General features: G+C 41.7%; 1 protein-coding gene across 1 annotated transcript in view; it reads left to right on the top strand.

Annotated features, from left to right (window-relative positions):
• Window positions 1-1,473: 1,473 nt before the first annotated feature.
• Window positions 1,474-19,796, top strand: part of LOC146831258 (lectin-like) — a 181,767-nt gene continuing 163,444 nt past the window's right edge. Inside the window, exons 1-2 of the mRNA XM_085604121.1 lie at window positions 1,474-1,525; window positions 4,623-4,693. Of these exons, the coding sequence (XP_085460247.1) occupies window positions 4,636-4,693 (58 nt within the window). The 5' untranslated portion in view covers window positions 1,474-1,525; window positions 4,623-4,635. The remainder of the gene's footprint in view (window positions 1,526-4,622; window positions 4,694-19,796) is intronic.

Genomic DNA, 19,796 nt, shown 5'->3' with positions numbered 1-19,796 from the left:
ATGTCACCTGGTCTGAACATGTGGTGTTTTGTAAGAATATGTTCTCAAAGGCCACCAATTCTATTCTTAGCCTCCCTCGCCCAAAAACAACAAAGGCTATTTTTTTTAGGTCCCAGTGTATACCCGCAGCTACCTATAGCGCAGAGGTTTGGGGCATCGTTAAAAGCCATAGCATCCAGCGAAAGGAAAATAGACTTTGCCGGGAGCTACTGGATGCACCGATGTGCCACAGTGAATTGAAATTAAGTTACATTGAGGACTTCATAAGGGCCCACCCTGCTTTTTTCTTGTTTGCCATATGGAAAAATCCAGCAGTGTCCCTCACAAGATAATAGGTGACTGAATTAGTTGTGAGAATCATAGCCTAAGTAGTGTTATTATGGTGGGCTCTTTTCAAGTCCTAACACAATTGAGACTGCACATGAAAAAACTCTTAGGACGGCATTATATACACTTTAGAGCACGGAAAGACTGGAGAGGGAATACAAGAAATCAACTGTTGTAAATGTTATTTCCATTCAGCACACTGCATACTGCTTGCCTAGTTACCTAACACTGCCCATATGCCACTGGGAGAGGGAACTTCTCTTCCGCTTAGGGGCTGGCACTGTAAAATTCTTGCTCTGTTTCCCTCTTGGGTACAATACAAATCTTGATTCTCTGCCTTGCCCGTGCAATGGACAAAGTGGTCAAACAATTTTACATTTCGTATTTTTATGCAAGTTTTATATAAAAAAGCTCAATGGCTTTCAATACCGTTTTTTTAAAAAAAAAAAACCTCACCCATCCATTTAGTAGATGCGCCCAGGAGTACACTTAAATTGGAAGATGATGAGTCAGTCTTCCGCGTTGGTACTTTTCTGAGAATTGCTGTATGGGCTCGTAAAACAATGTGCAACCCATGAAGAATGTCTTAAATACACTGGCTTGTTTTAGTAACCTGCTGCATGTGTTTTTTTAAAAAATATTATGTATTTTTGACAATGTCGTTGGAATGGTTTTACTGTGAATATGAATTTGTGTTTTTAATTTGTTGTATATGTTGTGCTTTTATGGATATGGTCCTATCCGAATAAAGTTTTTGAACTGAACTGTTAAATATCACTACCATTGATGTGATCAATGACATCACATTTGACACCATCAGTGAGAGGGTGATTCATGCAGGAGACGTGGAAAAAATAATGGCGCTATAGGAAAGGGAATTGAGAAAAAGGGAATCCAAGAGTCTGATGCTTTGTTCCAACATGGAATATCTTGTGCGTCAGTCAGTAGGGCAAAGTAAATCAATCGAAAGACGTGAATGTTTGCAGAGAGACGTCCTGAAATATTTGGTGGCACAGGGCCAAAAGTATGCTCTTCGTGTCCCTTCTGGCGACAAGTTTATTGCTCAGTAGAAGTGTTTCAGTGATTGGTTGTTGAACGAGAGGTGTGGCTGATGTCACCTAATAAGAGCCCTTCGGCCATGAATCTCTGAACAGACGAGATCTTCTCTTCCAATTGCTTTCTTGCTCCAAGGTACAAGGTAAGGACACGGGGGTGCATTACCACAAGTATGTAAGAGAGGCAGGGGCTGTTTTATCTGTTCTATTTACAGTTGATTTTCTGGTTAAACCCTTTTCCCTCCCCTGAATTCACCTTTATTTATTGATTAATGCTCTAACACAAGGAAGCCTGCGGGCCTTTTATCTACTTTGCTTTTTACAGCTCTGCTGTCACATCACTATTTGCCTTTCAAAAGGGAGCGCCATCAGCACTTGTCCTCATACCATAATTATTCGGGTGCAACCTTACAATGCCCGCAGTCACAACCAGCAGACAGCGTGAAAAACAACACCCAAAGCAAACCCAGCTGTCAAAGACCCGAAAGGAGGACGAGCATCCAGTTCTATTTCCTATTGTGTTCCATGGGGCTGCCATTCATTACCAGAGTGAATTATTATTACCAGAGTGACTGTTTATTTATTGCGCTTCTGGCGGTCGGTGCAGGGAAGAAGGGCTTTATTTACCTTACATCACTTTCTAAATAACAAAAAGCTAGATTTGAAATTGATGTTTGTGCATCTGCTGTGTGTATGTTTGCAAAAAGTGCGTTTTCAGGTTCAGGGCACGGATCTAATCTGACTCTGCATATCACCAACATGTAGGTTATAATCAGAGGCCTCAAGAGGCCAAAGATCTCAGAGAGGTGAGAAGGGAAGTAGAGTGATGGTGTGCTCGTGACGTTAAATAGAGTACCGCATTACTGACTAAAAAATGTTACAAATGCATGTTCCGGTGCCATTCCTCATTACTTACATTTTGGCCCTTTAAGCCTCCATTTTTAACCGGTGTGTGGAAAGAATACTCGCAAGCATACACAAAGGCAAATTCCGTTCCCCAAAGTGCCTTTTTGTTATAGACCCACGCTTTGTGTATGAGTGGCAACTCTGGGGCCCGTGGGGTAGCTAAGTCCAATATTTGGGCTAGGTGTACACATGGATCTTGCAGTGTAGTGATACCTAACTGTTGGAATGCGTGACAGAGCCTGGGTGCTGTGCCGCCGGCCAGGAAGGAAAGGTACATGAGGAAGAAGGGCCATCCTAGCTACAGAGAGTCAAAGAGAAGGATACATGACTTACGCTAAGGATCGGATTACGAGTTTAGGTATTATTTATGGCAGCTGATATATAACACCACGGGGTACATTATTCAATGGGTGCATTAAATAACACCTATTCTGAGTTTGTGGGGAATAACAAGTGGGTTTTGGTGCTTTACACAACAAAACCCACATGGCACGGTAAATACCGCATGATTTTCCCCACATAACATTTCGGAGGTTTGACCAGCCAAAATTTAACAACAGTTGAGGTATTCAACACATCCAATAATTATTGGATGCATTACATAAAGCCAAACTTGAAATTTCGACCCAAGCACAAACCGGGGTTCGTGCACGTGTCGGAATTAATCGAATCCGGCCCTAAGACCCCCCCTAGCTGCAGAGTCCAAGTGAGCATCATGGGGCTCAGTGAGAGGACAGGGGCCTTGGCAGGATCAGTACAGAGATCTGAGGTTGAGTGAGGTGGGGCCTAGGGTTCAACACAATAGAGAAAACACAGCACTGAGAGGGTGAGAGATTAGGAATGGAAAGTATGCATGTTCATTGACAGTAACCGGAGCATTGTAGAAAAGAGGGGAACGAAAACTCTAGAATGCTTGACGGTGACCTGTGAGTGTTGTGTCACAGAAGCTGCAATCGATGTGGAGAGAAAGAGAATGGTTATAAAACTAATTTAGAGGGTGGCACAAGGGTTATTCCATCACAAACGTGATGGGTATCCTGCCACCTTATTACAAGTGCTTTATATCCTATGGCATTTGTAGTAAGGCACACTTCTGTGATGGAGTAACACATCCAAAACTCTTAATGAGGCCGCTTTTCTAGGTACCATTTTCTAAAACCTCTCCCCTCTCATGGGCCATTTCACAGAATTTCTGTGGTGTGGCCAGCATAGGTAAAATGTTTGAAAATGATTGCAATCATTTTAGTCCTTTATTGTTCCATATTTGGCCTTCTGCCAAGAGGAATGCTTATTTACTTATATATTGACCTAATGTTGGGAAGAAGGTCCACTGGCTGAGCATACAGCTGTGCCATCCTGACATTTGTCAACTTTGCAGTTTGTGTCGCCCCTGATTTTTGATACACAGTTGCAGGCCTCTTTCCCTAAACCCATGAGATACAAGTATGGGGACCCTCTTGTTCAAATCCATCTAGGACCAACATAGTCTCCTACTTTGGGATCTGTCCAGATATCACACCTCATCTGGAGAAGATATAAAAGAAAAAATTCACATGAAGAATTTGGGAAAGTGTATATGGAGTGCTGGTATCTTTGTTTGCTTAAATATCATTTTTTTTAGAAACTTTGTAATAGTTTATAGTTAATTTAGGGATTATATAAACGTTTTACTTAATGTATATCTAAGTTTCCCTCTAGACTAGTGTGGTGGCCATAGGCGATGCATTGGTGATTGCAGAAGAACCTGTTGTTATATGTTTACATTGTATCCTGAGGGAAAGGCTGTGGATGGGGAAAGAGCTCCCTCATACTGAATGTAAATTGATATTTTGGAGTCACATCAAAGGCCCCTTACCTCTTGCCTTGCACATTTCCTGAACTTTCCTGTCATTTTGGTACATATATTATATTCCCAATTTTCCCTCACAAGACATTCAGCATCCTCAAGGATGGCCCTACCCGTAAACCTGTCTTTATTCCAGGGGTTGTATTTTCCTTCAGTCTCCTTACTACCCCTCCCTCTCACTTACCCTATTACCCAACATTCAAAGTGTACTCGGTGTTCTCCTCCCGCCTGCTGCCAAGTCTTTGGCTCCACCCAAAAGTTGATCTCTCTGCTAACATATCACGCTCCCCTGCTCTCCCTGGACACCTTTCTTTTGTTACAGACCCATGCTGAGAGCTTTCAACATTAAAACCTGCGCAATATGGAATTGTGAGACAATTTAAAATGTCCAGTGTTTTAGCATCTACACCAATGAGTACTGTTTTGTATATAATATACGGACTGTAAGTATACTATGTATTTTGACTCTTAGTTGCTCCTATTTTCAGAAGATAACCAAACATGCAGGAAGTTGTTGGCAAAATAATTCTGCTCTGTGCGATGTTCTCATTCAGCGCAGGTAAGGTTTTCTATTATTAACACAGCAGCATTTTCATTACTTTTTTTAAAATGTAATACAAACTGTATTTAGTGCAGGGTATTCTTGGAAGGTAATGGAAGTGGGATGCCCTATTTGCAGCATGCGGTAGGCACAGGGGTGAGCTTGCACTGGGGACTGCACCGCTCGCATCACACTGAACCAGTTGTGCACATCCTTAGGCCCTTAGCTATGGTAGCAGGTGCTGGGGCCCAATTTTCTTGAATCATTTATCTTAAGAACCCACTCTGGTCGAATGAACCTTTTTACTTGCCCAATAGCGTGGAGGGAGCAAACACAATTATCAAAGAATACCTTCCGCAATTTGGCATAATTGAAGACTCGGAGGTCAATTTCTATTCCTTTCGGAATTTTATTATCAGGAAAAACATCTGCAGATACAAGCACCTTAGCACAAGGTTCAGCAAATAAATGGGTACTAATACAAATGCCACTCTACGAAAAATCTGCATACGACTGAATATGAACAAAAGCACAGCTTCTAAAAGCATTAGGTAGATAACTACCACGCTAATGTCGATATTAGGAATCATTAAACCAAAGCATTTCTGTCCCTACTCTATGCTGGATGACATCCCTGCTTACCATTCCCTTGAGACCCAAGAACTCGTGAAAAGGTGTCAGAAGTGAACTTCCTAAGAAGTCTTCACTTGGAGAGCTTGATCTAAAACGCTCCTTCTAGCTCCTCGCCTATCTCCTCTCTCCTCAACCATCGGGGCGCTGTCCCTAATACGAAACCCCAAAACATAGAACACGCCTTCTGGCACACCTCCTCGACCAGGTCTTCTTCCAGTAATTTTCCATTCCGCTCCGTCCATCTTCCCTCGTCCATCAGCTTGGCCTTGAGTCCCAGACACCGTCGGCACTAGGAGTTACGATTGGCACATTCCAATGCACTCCCATGTCTGGCTTTCTCCATAATTCAACTGCTAAACAAAGACCTTTTTACTAACGAACCAACTGTCCTTGCACCTGCGGTGAGATCACAGAGTGAAGAAATACTTCGCAACCCTTACTTCTACAATTTACTGCAGCCTAAAACCTCTGCTAAAATAAATCACTTGCGGCCTACCGCATACAGCTAACATAAGAAATACCAGGCCTTTCTCGTCCACGATATATGTGACTTCGGGCCTCTACTGGGTTAAATACACTATTAAATTACATTCTAACATTCGTGCTTTTACTTTCACATACATGAATAAACGCCATACATTAATTAATCCAATTGAATTACACATTTAGTCGGGCACATTGCATTAAACAGAAACTTATCGTTTTACATCTCCTTAAATACATGCATTATATGTTTTCCGCATCTCCTAATGCTTCTACATTGCGACATAGCTGATACATTTTCTTGATACATTTCGCACAGCACAACTAAAGATACGTTCATTATATGCGGGTGCCAACTAACAGTGAATATGATGCACCCCTACAATTTTCAATACATTTAGGCTCTACATCACAGGTATTTGACAGAGGTCCTCATATATGCCCCAGTCCTGCTTCAGGATACATGTCCACCATCCACCAGTTTTGTGCACATTGAAGACATGAATTTGTATTTTTAAAATATGAATTCTTCTTTTAAAACCATTTTTCCTACAATACAAAACGTTTTAAAAATACTAAACCTAAACCTTCGCCTGCAAACCTTGTGACAAAAACCTTACATGCTAAAACAGAGCCAGTTGTGTTGTCTGCCAAAAATATGTGGATATACAGAGCTAGAGAAAGAAAAAAGGAAAACTGACAAGGGAAACCTGACTTGTAGCAGTGTAATATAGTCCAATATTGCTGTTGAGGGGTTCGGATGACGCCATAGGCCACTCAGCCAATGGACAAGAAGTGTGTAAATGTTACCAGAAGCTTCACCTGGTCATGTAGGATCATATTACGGTACATGTTTTGTATTTTTTATATTAAATGTTAATTGTAGGATACTTAACTTCAAAAGGGAGTTTGCTCAAAAAGGGAAATGTTTATTCAGCATAGGAAATGAAGTACTGAACTACACTGTTTGCCTGTCTGGAGTAGAAATTAGTTATCCATACTTCATTAGGTAGCATAAATATAGAATTTTGGGAAAAAGACACTCTTAGAGTTTAAAAACCCGTTCTGACTGTAGAATGAATATATCGTCAAGCTGTTCTCTTCTAGGTGCAGCAAACAATGGACACTAATTGGAACTGGGATAACTGTTTATGATTTATCAATTCTGAGTAGATTGTCATTCAAACAATAGACAATTGTTAGAAATGGGGGTCTCTAGTTGGCAAGGGTTTTCTCCTTTGTCCAAGTAGGGACCCTTCCTTCTAGTCAGGATAAGGGAGTTATACTCTTAAAATAACCCCTGCTCACCCCCTTGGTAGCTTTGCACAAGCAGTCAGGCTTATCTTATGCTATGTGTAAAGCATTTGCACAAAACCAACAGTAATACAGTGTAAGAACTACAAAAGGACACCACACCAGTTTAGAAAAAGATCCAATATTTTATATACTTAAGGCAAGACCAAAAACGATAAAGAATCCACAATACAGTATTTGAAAAATTGATACTTTGCAAGATGTCTTCTAAACTGCAGAAATAACTCAAAAACAAGCTTCCTGAAGTGGGCAGTCTGGTTTCTGAAGTCCAGCATGTAACTAAACATATCCTGGGGAGTTTTCCTGGGAGCTGCCTCCCAGCCTTCCTTCACCAAACTCAGAGGTCCTCTCATGGGGTGACCATACTGAAGCTCAAAGGAACTGAACCCAAAAGAGTTCTGAGGCACCTCCCTGTACGCAAAGAGAAGGCATGGCAAGAGGAAGTCCCACTTACGCCTCATGGGTTCTGTTAGACCCTTAATCATGCCCTTCAAGGTCTGGTTGAATTTCTCCACCAGACCGTTGCCTTGGGGGTGGTAAGGATTGGTGAACTTGTAGGTTACACCACATTTCTTCCACAGGGATGTCATATACTTTGATATGAAATTGGTATCACGGTCAGAAACCACCTCTCTGGGGGAAACCCACACGGGAAAAGATCCCCATTAACACCCGGCCCACCACTGGCGCTGTCGTTGTCCTGAGTGATTGTTTCCGGGTACCGGGTGGCAGGGTCCACCAAGACCAGGATATACCTGATGCCCATGGCTGTCTTGGGATCCAGTGGCCCCACAATGTCCATCCCTACCCTTTCAAAAAGGGTTCCAACAACTGGAAAAGGTTGGAGAGGGGAGCTTTAACCTTCCTTCCATTCTTACCACTTGCCTGGCAAGTTTGGCAAGGCCTGCAATGTCCATCTGACTGCCTTCGCATTTGGGGCCAGAAGAAGTGGGTGACAAGCCTGCCAAATGTCTTGTCCCACCCGAAAAGTCCTGCCAGTGGCCAATCATGAGCCAGACCCACTAGGAAGGTTCTGAAGCGCTGGGGTACCACCAGCACACGGGCTCACCCAGGCTCAGCGACCATAGGCTTGCTAAACGGGAGACCATTCTCCCAGTAGATCCAAAATGATCCAGACCGATCACCAGCTGCCTGGTCTGCAGGTGCTGCTGCAGACAGCCCCGAGAAGGGCATTCTTTCTGCTCCCTGCAGAATTACTCCCTGGTGGGACCACCTTCTTGCTGCCAATGGGTCAGCTCAGAGATGCCCCCAGTTGAACTACCTGCTCCCATGTAGGTACCGGGGCGTCCCCCTCAAGGTCAGCCTCCTCCCGGTCTGTGGGAACTTCAGGGGCTGGTTTCCCGCGTCCCTGCCCTTTCTCTTGGCAGAGACCGGGGCCACTGTTTCAGACTCAAGATCCTTCTGATCACCCTTTCTGGCCGCCATTGACCGAGTGAACACGCATGCCTAATCTGACAACCCAACCATCTTCAAGTGAGACCTGAGCTCAACATCCGTCAACAAGCACTGCCCGAGGTCGTTACCTAGCAGACAATCTAGAGGCATGTTAGGGCTCACAACCACCCTCAAGGGACCTGAGACACCCCCCCCCTCATTCAAAGGGAACCTGCGTCACCATACACTGGCACTCTGAGTTGTCTACAGCAACTACTTGGTGGAATGCCCCGGGGGCTACTTGCTCCTCAGAGACCAGGTGACACAGGACTGAGGTCCCACTTGCTCCAGTATCTCTGAGAACCTCTACCCTTTTCCGATTGATTGTCACCCAGGTGCTATATTTCTTCATTTTAGGGGGCACCGGGTTTCCTGGGACCATCTCGCTGTCTCCTAGTGAGACGAGGATCATTTCTGCGTGATCCCCACCATCCTGTGGGCATCCGTCGTCCCCAAGCGCTACACTAGCCAACACCTGGTCTGCCCACTGGTGGGTTGCTGTGCCCTCTTGGGGCACTTGGGGTCCCCCTTCAAGTGACCCTCCTGGTAACATGAAAAACACTTGCAGGGCTGGTCACAGCAGGCATTCCTGAAAAGACCCCTTGTTTCTTATATCCTGGGGCTTTTTTGGGGGTTTTTTTGTGCATATTTTTTATAGCGCGAACTCGACCCGAAGGTATCGGAGCGCTTTACACGAGCACCGTATTTGCATTACACATTCAGGCACGGGGAGATTAAGTGATTTTCCCAGAATCACAGGATGTGGACGCGACCCCAAGGCCTGAACCCTGGTTTCCAGCACCAAAGTCGGCAGTCTAGCCGACGGACCACATCCACCCCCCCTTTAGAACCTCTACCCTGGGTTTTAGTTTGGGGCCCTTTAAAGAACTCCTGTGCTTTACCCTTGTCCCCTCTTTTTTCTACTGGGGACCCTGCCTACCTTTGGCTGAGTCTCCCCCAAACACTTTTTTTGTGGACCCTAGTACTCACCCAGCGGTTCACCTCCATAGCAAGCGTCCTGCGATCAGTCAGCTTACTATCAACCAAGTGCTGGCGCAGCTCTGCAAAACATAGACTAGAAAAGTGCTCCCATGCAATTAAATTGTAGAACCCATGAACATCTGTTACATTACTGCCCTTGACCCAGCCATCAAGAGACCTGCAGAAAGAATCTACACATTCCAACCTAGTGTTGGCATCAGTTTTCTTGCTGGACCTAAACTGATTCCTACACTTCTCAGGAGTGAGACCATACCTGGTGAGGAGAGGTTCTTTCATGTCAGCACAGGTGAGATTCTGCCCCTTACCCAAAGCTATCAAAGTATCCCTAGCTTCTTCTGGCAAGAGAGGCCACAACCCTGCCCCCCAATTCCTTTCAGGGACCCCATTCATATGAACGGATGCCTCATACCCCTGGAACCATCTTTGTATGTCATCCCCCTTCTTGAATTCCTTGCCTACATACTTGGGGATGTGCACAATTCTGTCTGACTGCCCTGACGAATTGCTGCCACCATCTGAGCTGGTTCTACTCCTCTGATCCAGCTCCTTTATCCTGGTCTCATGGTCTAGCATCATTCTTTTCTCCCCATGGCTAATTTAAGCTTCTCCAGTTCCATAGCAACTATCCTTGCTTCCCGCCTGTCCCAGCTCCTCAGGGGACAAGCCACTGCTGCCTGGTTTAGAGGGTGCCCCCTCCGAAAAACACATCCATTCTTGGAATAGGCTCCTCTGCCTCAATGTCAAGATCCCCAGACAGCTCACTAGCATGTCTGGCTGCTACTCAGGCACTCAGTGCCTTTTGTAGCTCCTCTTTTCTACTGAGGCCCCTTAGTTGGACTTTGAGGTTTTTGCAGATCGCTTTCAATTCCTTAACATTGTAGGTTTCTAACCTTTCTTCCTCAAAGGCCACTTCCAAGGATGCAGCAGATGACTCAATTGAGTCAGGCATGTTGTAGTGGAAAGTTCAAGTTCAAGACTGATGGAAAAGCAAAAATAAACCAAAAAAACAGTATGTGGTACATAATGGTCTGCGATATGGTAGTAGTGCACCCCAATCATTGTAAGTCAAGTGCCAACGCAAGTCCTATCCTTCCCGCTGACAACCAATGTTATAAATGGGGGTCTCTAGTTGACAAGGGCTTGCACCTTTATCCAAGTAGGGACCCTTCCTTCTAGTTAGAATAAGGGGGTTATACTCCTAAAATAATCCCTGCTCTCCCCCTTGGTAGCTTGGCACGAGCAGTCAGTCTTACCTTAGAGGCAGTGTGTAAAGCATTTGCACAAAACCAAAAGTAATACAGTGTAAGCACTACAAAAGGACACCACACCAGTTTAGAAAAATATCCAATATTTTATATACTTAAGACAAGACCAAAAATGATAAAGAATCCACAATACAGTACTTGAAAAATAGATATTTTGCAAGATGTCTTCTAAACTGCAGAAATACCTCAAAAACGCAGTTTGTACAAGTCAGTAGCTCCATACAGGGCTACCGCGATGCTGAAAACAAAATGGAAGTGGTGCAGAAGGAGGTGTCCTCTCGATGCAGTGGAGGCAGCAGCTCGGTGACGATCATCCAGACGGCGTCAGTGAGACCAAGGCTTACGGTTCAGGGTGAGACGTGCTCGATGTGGAGCTGGCAGGTTGCAGTGCAGACGACAGCCGGTTTGTGGGAGCTGGCGTCGGTCGGCCCAGACGGCTGTGTGGGAAGAGGCGTGGCATCATGAAACTTTGCGGTGTGGACTGCGGTGCCCACAGGTCATGGCACAAGCAGCGGCTCAGTGGCGGCGGCGGTCTTCGTCGTCGGTGAGGCCAGGGTTGTGGTGCGAAATGCAGACGGTGCAGTCTGCGGTACCATCAGGACTGAGAGCCAGTGATGGAGTCGGTGACGGAGTCGGTTGTGGTTCCCTTCTCTGTGGCAACTGAAACAGCGGTTCCAGAAGCGTTACCCAGAGGTTGAGGAAGTCTTTGCAGTCCCTGAGACTTCAGAACAGGAGGCTGGCTCGATTTCAGACATTTGGAGATACTCAGCACAAGTAAAGAAAGTTCAGTCCAGTCCTTTCACTGCCCAAGGCAGAAGCAGCAACTGCAGGCCAACCCAACAAAGCAACACACCGCAAAGGGGCAGTACTCCTCCTGGCTGCTCTTCCAGCTCTTCTTCTTGGCAGGTTCCTTGATTCCAGCGAGTTCTAAAGTTTAGGGGTTTGGGCCCAACTTTTTAGAGCCCAAAATCCTTTGTCCTCTCAGGCAGAGAATGTCTGTGCCCAGCCAGAACCAGTTCCGTCCTCTCTGGTGCAGCGTCCTGGCAGGAGGTGGAGACAGCTTTGTCAGAGACAGACAAGGCCCATTCAGGTGAAAGGAAATCTCCTCCCCCTACTCTAAATGCTGCCCAGGTCTATTTATCCCTTCCCTGACCCATCTAGACTCACTGAAGCCACTGCTCCTCTCCAGCCCCTTTCATCCAAATCCCAGACAGTCAATCCACAAACCAAGCAGTGACCTACTGGATGGCTGAGCAAGAAAATACCTACTTTCTAAAAGTGTTTTTTCAAACACAGAATGTAAAAATCACCTTCACTAAAAGATGCATCTTTAGATTCTGAGTTCAGGCATACTAATCTTTAATTCTCTACCTTGTTCCCAGGGCAATTTATGTTTATAAGATGTTATAAACAAACTCCCAATTCTGTCCTATGGGAACAGGTAGCCATGCCATAGTGAAAAATTAAATTGGCAGTAATTCACTATCAGGACAAGCCACACACACCAGGGCATGTCCTGCCTTTCACATACACTGCACCCTGCCCACGGGGGTACCTTGGGCCTACCTTAGGGGTGGTGACATGTAAGAAAATGGATGGTTTGAGCCTGGCAAGTAGGTGCACTCGCCAAGTTGACATGGCAGTCCCAGACTGCACACAGGCTCTGCAATGGCAGGCAAGAGTTATATTTACAGGCTGTTTGTGTGGGTGGCACAATCCGGTGCTGCAGCCCACTAGCAGCATTTGATTTACAGGCCCTGGCACACCCAGTGCACTTTACTGGGGACTGAGAAGTCAATCAAATATGCCATTCATGGAAAAACAATCCTTAACACAATTTACAACAGGAGCACTTGCACTTTAACACTGATCAGCAGTGAGAAAGTGCGCAGAGCACTAAGCCATCAAAAACAGAGTCAAAAACGGGAAGTCAGAAAGAAAAAAGTCAGGGGAAACACCCCCAAAAGATGCCAAGTCTAACAACAATGGTCAGGGCAAGTGAGATTATGTGATTCATGGGCATTTGTCAGTACAAAATTATGGACTTACCTCCCTTGTCACATAGTTATTTCTCTAAAAATCCCTTTAGATCAATTGGATTAATATCCTACTGCCAGAAAATGCATCAAATAATTTGGCTTTTCTTGCTGCTTAATTTAGATGATCCAGTCATTTAATGTGTTCCTGCATTGCTACATAAGTTGAGTGCCCCTCTCTATGGTACCTTACTTGGGGAGAGGAGTTGGCCTAACGGCTAGGGTGGTCGACCTTGAATCTCCCCGTAAGCCTAACAAAAATGAGTTTGTCCTCTTGTAATGCAACTGGTGCAATGGAAAGCGCTCTTATACCCAATTTGGGTCAAGTTTGCGCTATATAAAACTCTGTAAAAAAAGAAAAAGTTTAAAACTCGCCAGAGTAGTTTCAGGGCTACCATTATGATTATGAAACTCAAATATCAAAGTGACAAGTGAAATATTTAGTTTATTTAATGGGTCCATAACACAGCATTTAATGCAGTAAAAGCATACACAGATGTATGATATATATATATATTCACTGAAAAAACCATAGGTTTCACACACGTTATAGTTAGGAATTAGCATTTAAAAAACCTTGCAAATTCACTGAAAAAACCATAGGTTTCACACACGTTATAGTTAGGAATTAGCATTTAAAAAACCTTTGAAATTCACTGAAAAAACCATAGGTTTCACACACGTTATAGTTAGGAATTAGCATTTAAAAAACCTTGCAAATTCACTGAAAAAACCATAGGTTTCACACATGTTATAGTTAGCTGGACATTTCACTCGTACAAAACCATTGAAATTCCCCCGTTATAGTTAGTTCAGCTAACTATAACTCGCGTGCCCGCAATCCACTGCTGATGACGTCACATATTACATCACTCATGACATGGTCAGTAGCATCACTGATGACATCACTGATGACATCTCAAATGACATCACTGATGACATCACTGATGCCATCATCCAGTGAATATGTGTCTTTCTGAAAAATAAATATTTTTTATATATGTATATCTAAACATTAATGGAAGAATAAATGGGTAAATAAGTGTCTAAATGGATGGGTTTTTTTGTAAAATTAATTGTATAACTGACTTATTAACAGTATCTTAGTGAATACAAGTATTAGTGAGTAATGTTTAAACATTTAAATATCTGTATCAGTGTCTCACTTTGTGTATAAGTGGATGCATGGGTTGGTGAGTAGCTACATGAGTGTGTATATGGGTTATTAGTTCGTTTTTAGAGTATCAGTATGAGTGTCTGTATGGTTCAGTGGGGGATGTTACTTAGCGTATAGATGCATGAATGAGTGTCTCACTGTTTGTATGTGTTTTGAAGACAGTATGTGAGCAGGACAGTATGGGTGGATGAGTGTGTGTATGGGTGAGTAAGAGAGTGAATGACTGTCTCAATAGTGTCTTTATGAGTAAGTGCATATGCTTTAAACTAGTATATGTGAGTATTGATGTATATATGTGAGGATATATGAGAGTGAGAGATTGGAAGAGTCCCTGTATAAATAAGTATGTGTTTCTATAAGTGATTGTTTAAGAGAGTAAGTATGTGTAAGTATGTGTAAGTTTCTGTAGAAGTAAGTGTAGTGGTGTGTGAATAGCTGTATATGCAAGTAAATGGATGTTTATTTGCATGTGTGAGTATGTGTGTGAGTAACAGGATATATAGGTGTATGAGTACATATGATGACTGAGTACATGTATGAGTGACTATATAGAAGTGTTGATGAATGAGTGGATGCGTATGTAGATTTTGGAATTACTGAATAGGTTGTTCTAACTGGTATTGGTATCTCTCTAGTTTTCAAAACTTTAGTTTGTGTTTTTCAATGTGTGTATCAAAGTTTATATTAGGATAAGAGGAGGTATGCCACTCTTACACAAAGATGATATCATCAGTGATGTCATGAGTGATGTCACTGACTATGTCATGAGTGATGTAATATGTGACGTCATCAGCAGTGGATTGCGGGCGCGCGAGTTATAGTTAGCTGAACTAACTATAACGGGGGAATTTCAATGGTTTTGTACGAGTGAAATGTCCAGCTAACTATAACATGTGTGAAACCTATGGTTTTTTCAGTGAATTTGCAAGGTTTTTTAAATGCTAATTCCTAACTATACCGTGTGTGAAACCTATGGTTTTTTCAGTGAATTTGCAAGGTTTTTTAAATGCTAATTCCTAACTATAACGTGTGTGAAACCTATGGTTTTTTCAGTGAATTTCAAAGGTTTTTTAAATGCTAATTCCTAACTATAACGTGTGTGAAACCTATGGTTTTTTCAGTGAATTTGTACGGTTTTTTAAATGCTACTTTTGGAATTATTAAATTATATTTTGAAATTTTTTTTAAAATTTTTTTTTTCCTATGTATTCATTTATATATTATCTGTATCCTTTTATTTGTTTTGGCTCATTTTTTTTTTAACTTTCAATTAGAATAAAGTTGAACAGCATATTTAATTTTTTCTATTAAGTTTTCTCCACTTTTAATTTTTTTTATATAAATTCTTGGAGTGCGCGCTCAGAGCGCGCACCTAGTATGTTTTCGTTAGTTTTTTATGAATACCGTCGTACGTAATTTACGTACGCATACATACGTTTTAGTGCGCGCTGGGAGCGCGCACCCAGTACGCATGCGTACGTACGCATGCGTGCGTGCGTCGTACGCGCTCCACGCGGTTCACTTCCGCATATGCCTAAATTACGCGCATTTACGTTCGCGTATACGCGTGTGCTACGTATGCGCGTTACGTACGCGCATATGACGTATGCGCATGCGCTCCTATGCGTTCGCGCATGCGTAATCACATGGTGCGCGCTCGGAGCTTGCTCAGTGCGCCCACCTCGGGTTATGTGGATAATAAAACAACACTTCTAATTGGTTTTCATTACTTTCAGTTTCTGATTGTTTCAACACCACACCCAATCCCCTGATGGCAAGTCATGTGATCAAGAATCATCACTTTTGATTGGTTTGAAGTACTTTCAGTTCCAGATTCTTCCCAAACCACACCTACTCCCCTCATTATTAGTTCTGATTCCCTTGGAGAAGGAGCTAATCTGTTGTTGAGAGACAATGGCTGAGCAGCAACCATCTTCAGAGAGTGATCAGGACACTCTTGAGAGACAGAGGAACAGGAAGCAGAAAGACAGCTTTATATGGCAGTTTTTTACTTTCCCAGAGGGACAAAAAAAGGTGAATGCACCGAAAGTTACTTGTGTACTTTGTCAAAAAGTCTTGTCACGTGGGAATCCTAACAAGAAGTATTCTTTTAGTATTCACACTATGTTGAGGCATGTTGACAAAATGCATCCAGTGACTTTTCGTCGAGCTTCTGGAGCAAACCCTCCACCTGCTCAGCCGACGACATCTGCAGCAGCTCAGCCGAGCACATCTTCGGCAGCTCAGGCGAGCACTTCTTCTGCGATGGTGCCTTCGCCTTCTTCCACACCTCTTGTTGGTCCACCTTGTTTGGCTTGGTTGTCCACATGGTGCACTTTTTGCGGTCGTCTTATTTCTGTGGGGGAGACCAGTCTTGATCTCCTTCAGAGAAAATTTGATGCGCATGAGTGCTCTAGGCCATAGATGTTTTTTCTTTTTTTCGTTTTTCTCTTCCTGTTTCCCTACATTAACTCAAGTGCTCTTTTAAGAGCCACTTAAAAACTAAACCCCCAAAAATTTTGGGGGGATTTTTTTTTAAATTTTTTTTTGGGGTGCGCACCCCAGGATGTTTTTTTAAATTATTATTATTTTTTTTTAAATTAATGTACAAATAGAGGTGAAGAAAAGGAAGCATGAAAAGGGAGGATTGAGAAATACAAATATTTTTAACTTATTTTTTTCAAAAAAATAACTTATTTTGAAAAAAAACATTTTTAGTAATTTGCAAGGGAACAGAATTTCATTTTTTTAATTTTTCTTTCTATTAATATTCAATCATACATTTTATAAAGCATTACATGTTTTTACATATTTAACAAAGCAATTTTTTGCCCTTTTTTTGCTGTTTTCAGAATTTTTTAATTTTCACTTAAAATAGTGAAAACAATTGTATTCATCATTTAACAGCGGGCAAAAAAAAAACAATCTGAAAGATTGTTTAAAAAAAGCCCCAAAACTATCCACACTAAAATATACCTTGTTAGAAATATTACAGATATATTACAAATACTTTTCTAGATGAATAAAAGTTTTCTAGATAAACCGTCTTTAAACCTTGTTGCAAAAGCACATACGCCAAAATAATATCTGTCAAAGGAGTCCACAATTGTTTTTATTACTTTTCCTTTAGGCCAAATAGTAATTTCAAAATCCTTTTTAAGTGATATCTTCAATTATAATCCTTTAAAATTACAAAAAATGCTTTCTTCAGATGCAGTTTTTAGTTTTCAAAATTTAGGTTTCAGAAAAATTAAGTAAGAATTGGGTAAATCATAAGGCAAACGTTGCTTGAAAATCAATTGGGAATCATTACACTGTGTCCAGCCTTTTTCACATTTAAGATAAACTGTGTAATGTCCAGAAGTTACAGTAGGTCCTTCATGAAAAATTATTGCAACTGTAACAAAAGTTTTTCCAGAAATTGATAATTGTTGTCCTATAAACTTCTTTATTAAAGTATCCAATTTTGAACCATCAGCTCTACAACGTTGCATCATTAAAATTACATACTGACCATATTTCTGTAAAAATAATGTGGAAAACATGTCAGATTTACATTCAGAACATTCCATGTTGTGATTGGCATCTTTAACTAATTTACTAAAAGTCACTGATTTACTTTGTGGTAATGGTAAAAATATGAACCTTTCAGAATCAACATTACTACTGCATGTGTTCATACAGTTTTCACAGCAATGTTCCCATTTGTAAGAGACACCAAATAAGTTTTCTACTTCTACTCCTTCATCTTCAAGTACGCTCAGTATATATATTAAGAATTCCTGTGCATCTTGCTGGACATTTTCTTTAAACTGTGTAGATCCAGAACATACATCTAAAAGATTTCTAACATCAGAAGCACTTTCTATTTTAGTTTTATCATTACTTAGCTTCTCATAAAGGAGACTCAGCAGAGAACAGAATCTTTTTCCATGATTTACTATTATCTGTTCTTGCAACTTTTCAAGATAAAATACAACATTCAGCACTACATTTGCGTAGCAGTTGACACCAGAGCTATTTTCAAAATGGCAACCAACAACCTTTTCAACACTGTCCTTTTTCTTTTTCCTTGCTATCACATCTGTCCTTTTTTTTTTGTTCTGTTCATCCACATTACAGATATTTTCAATTCTCCTTTTCCGAGAAACAACATGTTTTTCAATCACAGGATACTGACCTAAATGAGGAGCATAGGTTCTTCTTAATCTATTATACTCCTTTACACAGTTCGCATCAGCACTAACTTTTGTGTCATCAAAGTCTATCATAAATAAACCAGATAATGTTTTTACTCGTGACAGAGCAACATATGCCATACCTTCTTTGAACACAGTAGAACCAATGTTTACAAAAGCACTATCCACAGTCAATCCTTGAGACTTGTGAATAGCTACAGCATATGCTAGAGAAAATGGAAACTGCTTCCTACGCACATATAAGTCTTTCACAAGCAAGAAACGAACTGAACAACGACAAATGTCTTTAACTTCTTCTATCTGATCAAATTTTATTTTTAAACATTCAATTCCAACTTTTTTCTGGTAATTAATAAAACCCACAACTCTTCCCATAGCTCCATTCACTAAACCTTTTTCTACATCCAAATTTCTCCTTAAAATCACTCGACAATTCATGCAAACATATAGATTTTTTTCTAATCCAGCTGTTTTGGAAATGTTCTTCTCTAGTGAATCCAATTTATTTTTCAGTTTGCCTGTTAATGTAATAGTAATTCTTTCATGCTGAATTTTGTCCTCTGCTTCCATTTTCTTAATCTCTTCCTTTTCCAATTTCAAAAGTTCCTCATTGAATATTGAGCACTCACGTAGTGTTGGCATTAAGCAGATTACAGTATTTTTTTCAGCAATGTTCTTGTATATTTTCTCTGCAACTATTTCTTCATTTGGAAATAAATTATGTAGCATCCTACTCTGTAATGCTTTTTTGCCAGCTTCTGTGAGTAGTCCAATTCTGATATCTTTCAGAATACTTGCATAATCTTCATCGTTTGCTTGCCTCATATTGGTAGTGAGTTCTTTGTACTCAAAGAACGACCAAATATTCGCATTACCAATGCTTCCTAATGACTTCTTCGTGTCTTCATGTGTCACAGTATTAAACACAGGTTGTCCTTTAACTGGAGTGAGCTGTAAAAGATCCCCAAAAACTATGACGTGTTTTCCTCCAAACAACACCTTTGTGCAATTGATGGCGCTTTTTCCACAAACTGCCTTTGTATATTCTAATATATGCCAAAGGCAAAAGTGGAACTGGTCCAACCAATTTTGTCCGCAGATTGACAAAGCAAGGAAGCACGTCAACAAATCTATTTCTGCTTTCCTCAGAGACTATGGTATGGGTTCTATATACCACAACAACTTGCGTTACAACATGCAAGGCATTTATAGAGGAGACGTTGTACATTTCAATGAAGAAGGCAACAGAGTCTTCCTCTTGAACTTAAGACTCTGCATCGGTACTTACTTGTAGGTACTACAAAAAAAACACTCAATGAACACAAGGGCTCTTTTTAGAGCCACCTAATATCTAAACACTTTACTGTGATTTTTTTTTCTTTTTTTTGTTAAAGTTTTTTTTTGGGTGCGCGCTGGGTGCGCGCACTCGGCGATATTTTTAAAAAAAATATAATTCTTTTTTTTTTGCCCTACAAGGTCCTACTGTGACCCCCTGACAATGCCTAGTGGGTCAATATCTCCCCACTCTGCCCCCTTTACACATTCTCCCCCTTTGTT

This window comes from Triturus cristatus, chromosome 5_1 (assembly GCF_964204655.1).
Source record: "Triturus cristatus chromosome 5_1, aTriCri1.1, whole genome shotgun sequence".
Classification (NCBI taxonomy): Eukaryota; Metazoa; Chordata; class Amphibia; order Caudata; family Salamandridae; genus Triturus; species Triturus cristatus.
The sequence above is the reverse complement of the archived record's forward strand: the minus strand, read 5'-3'. Positions and strand labels throughout refer to the sequence as shown.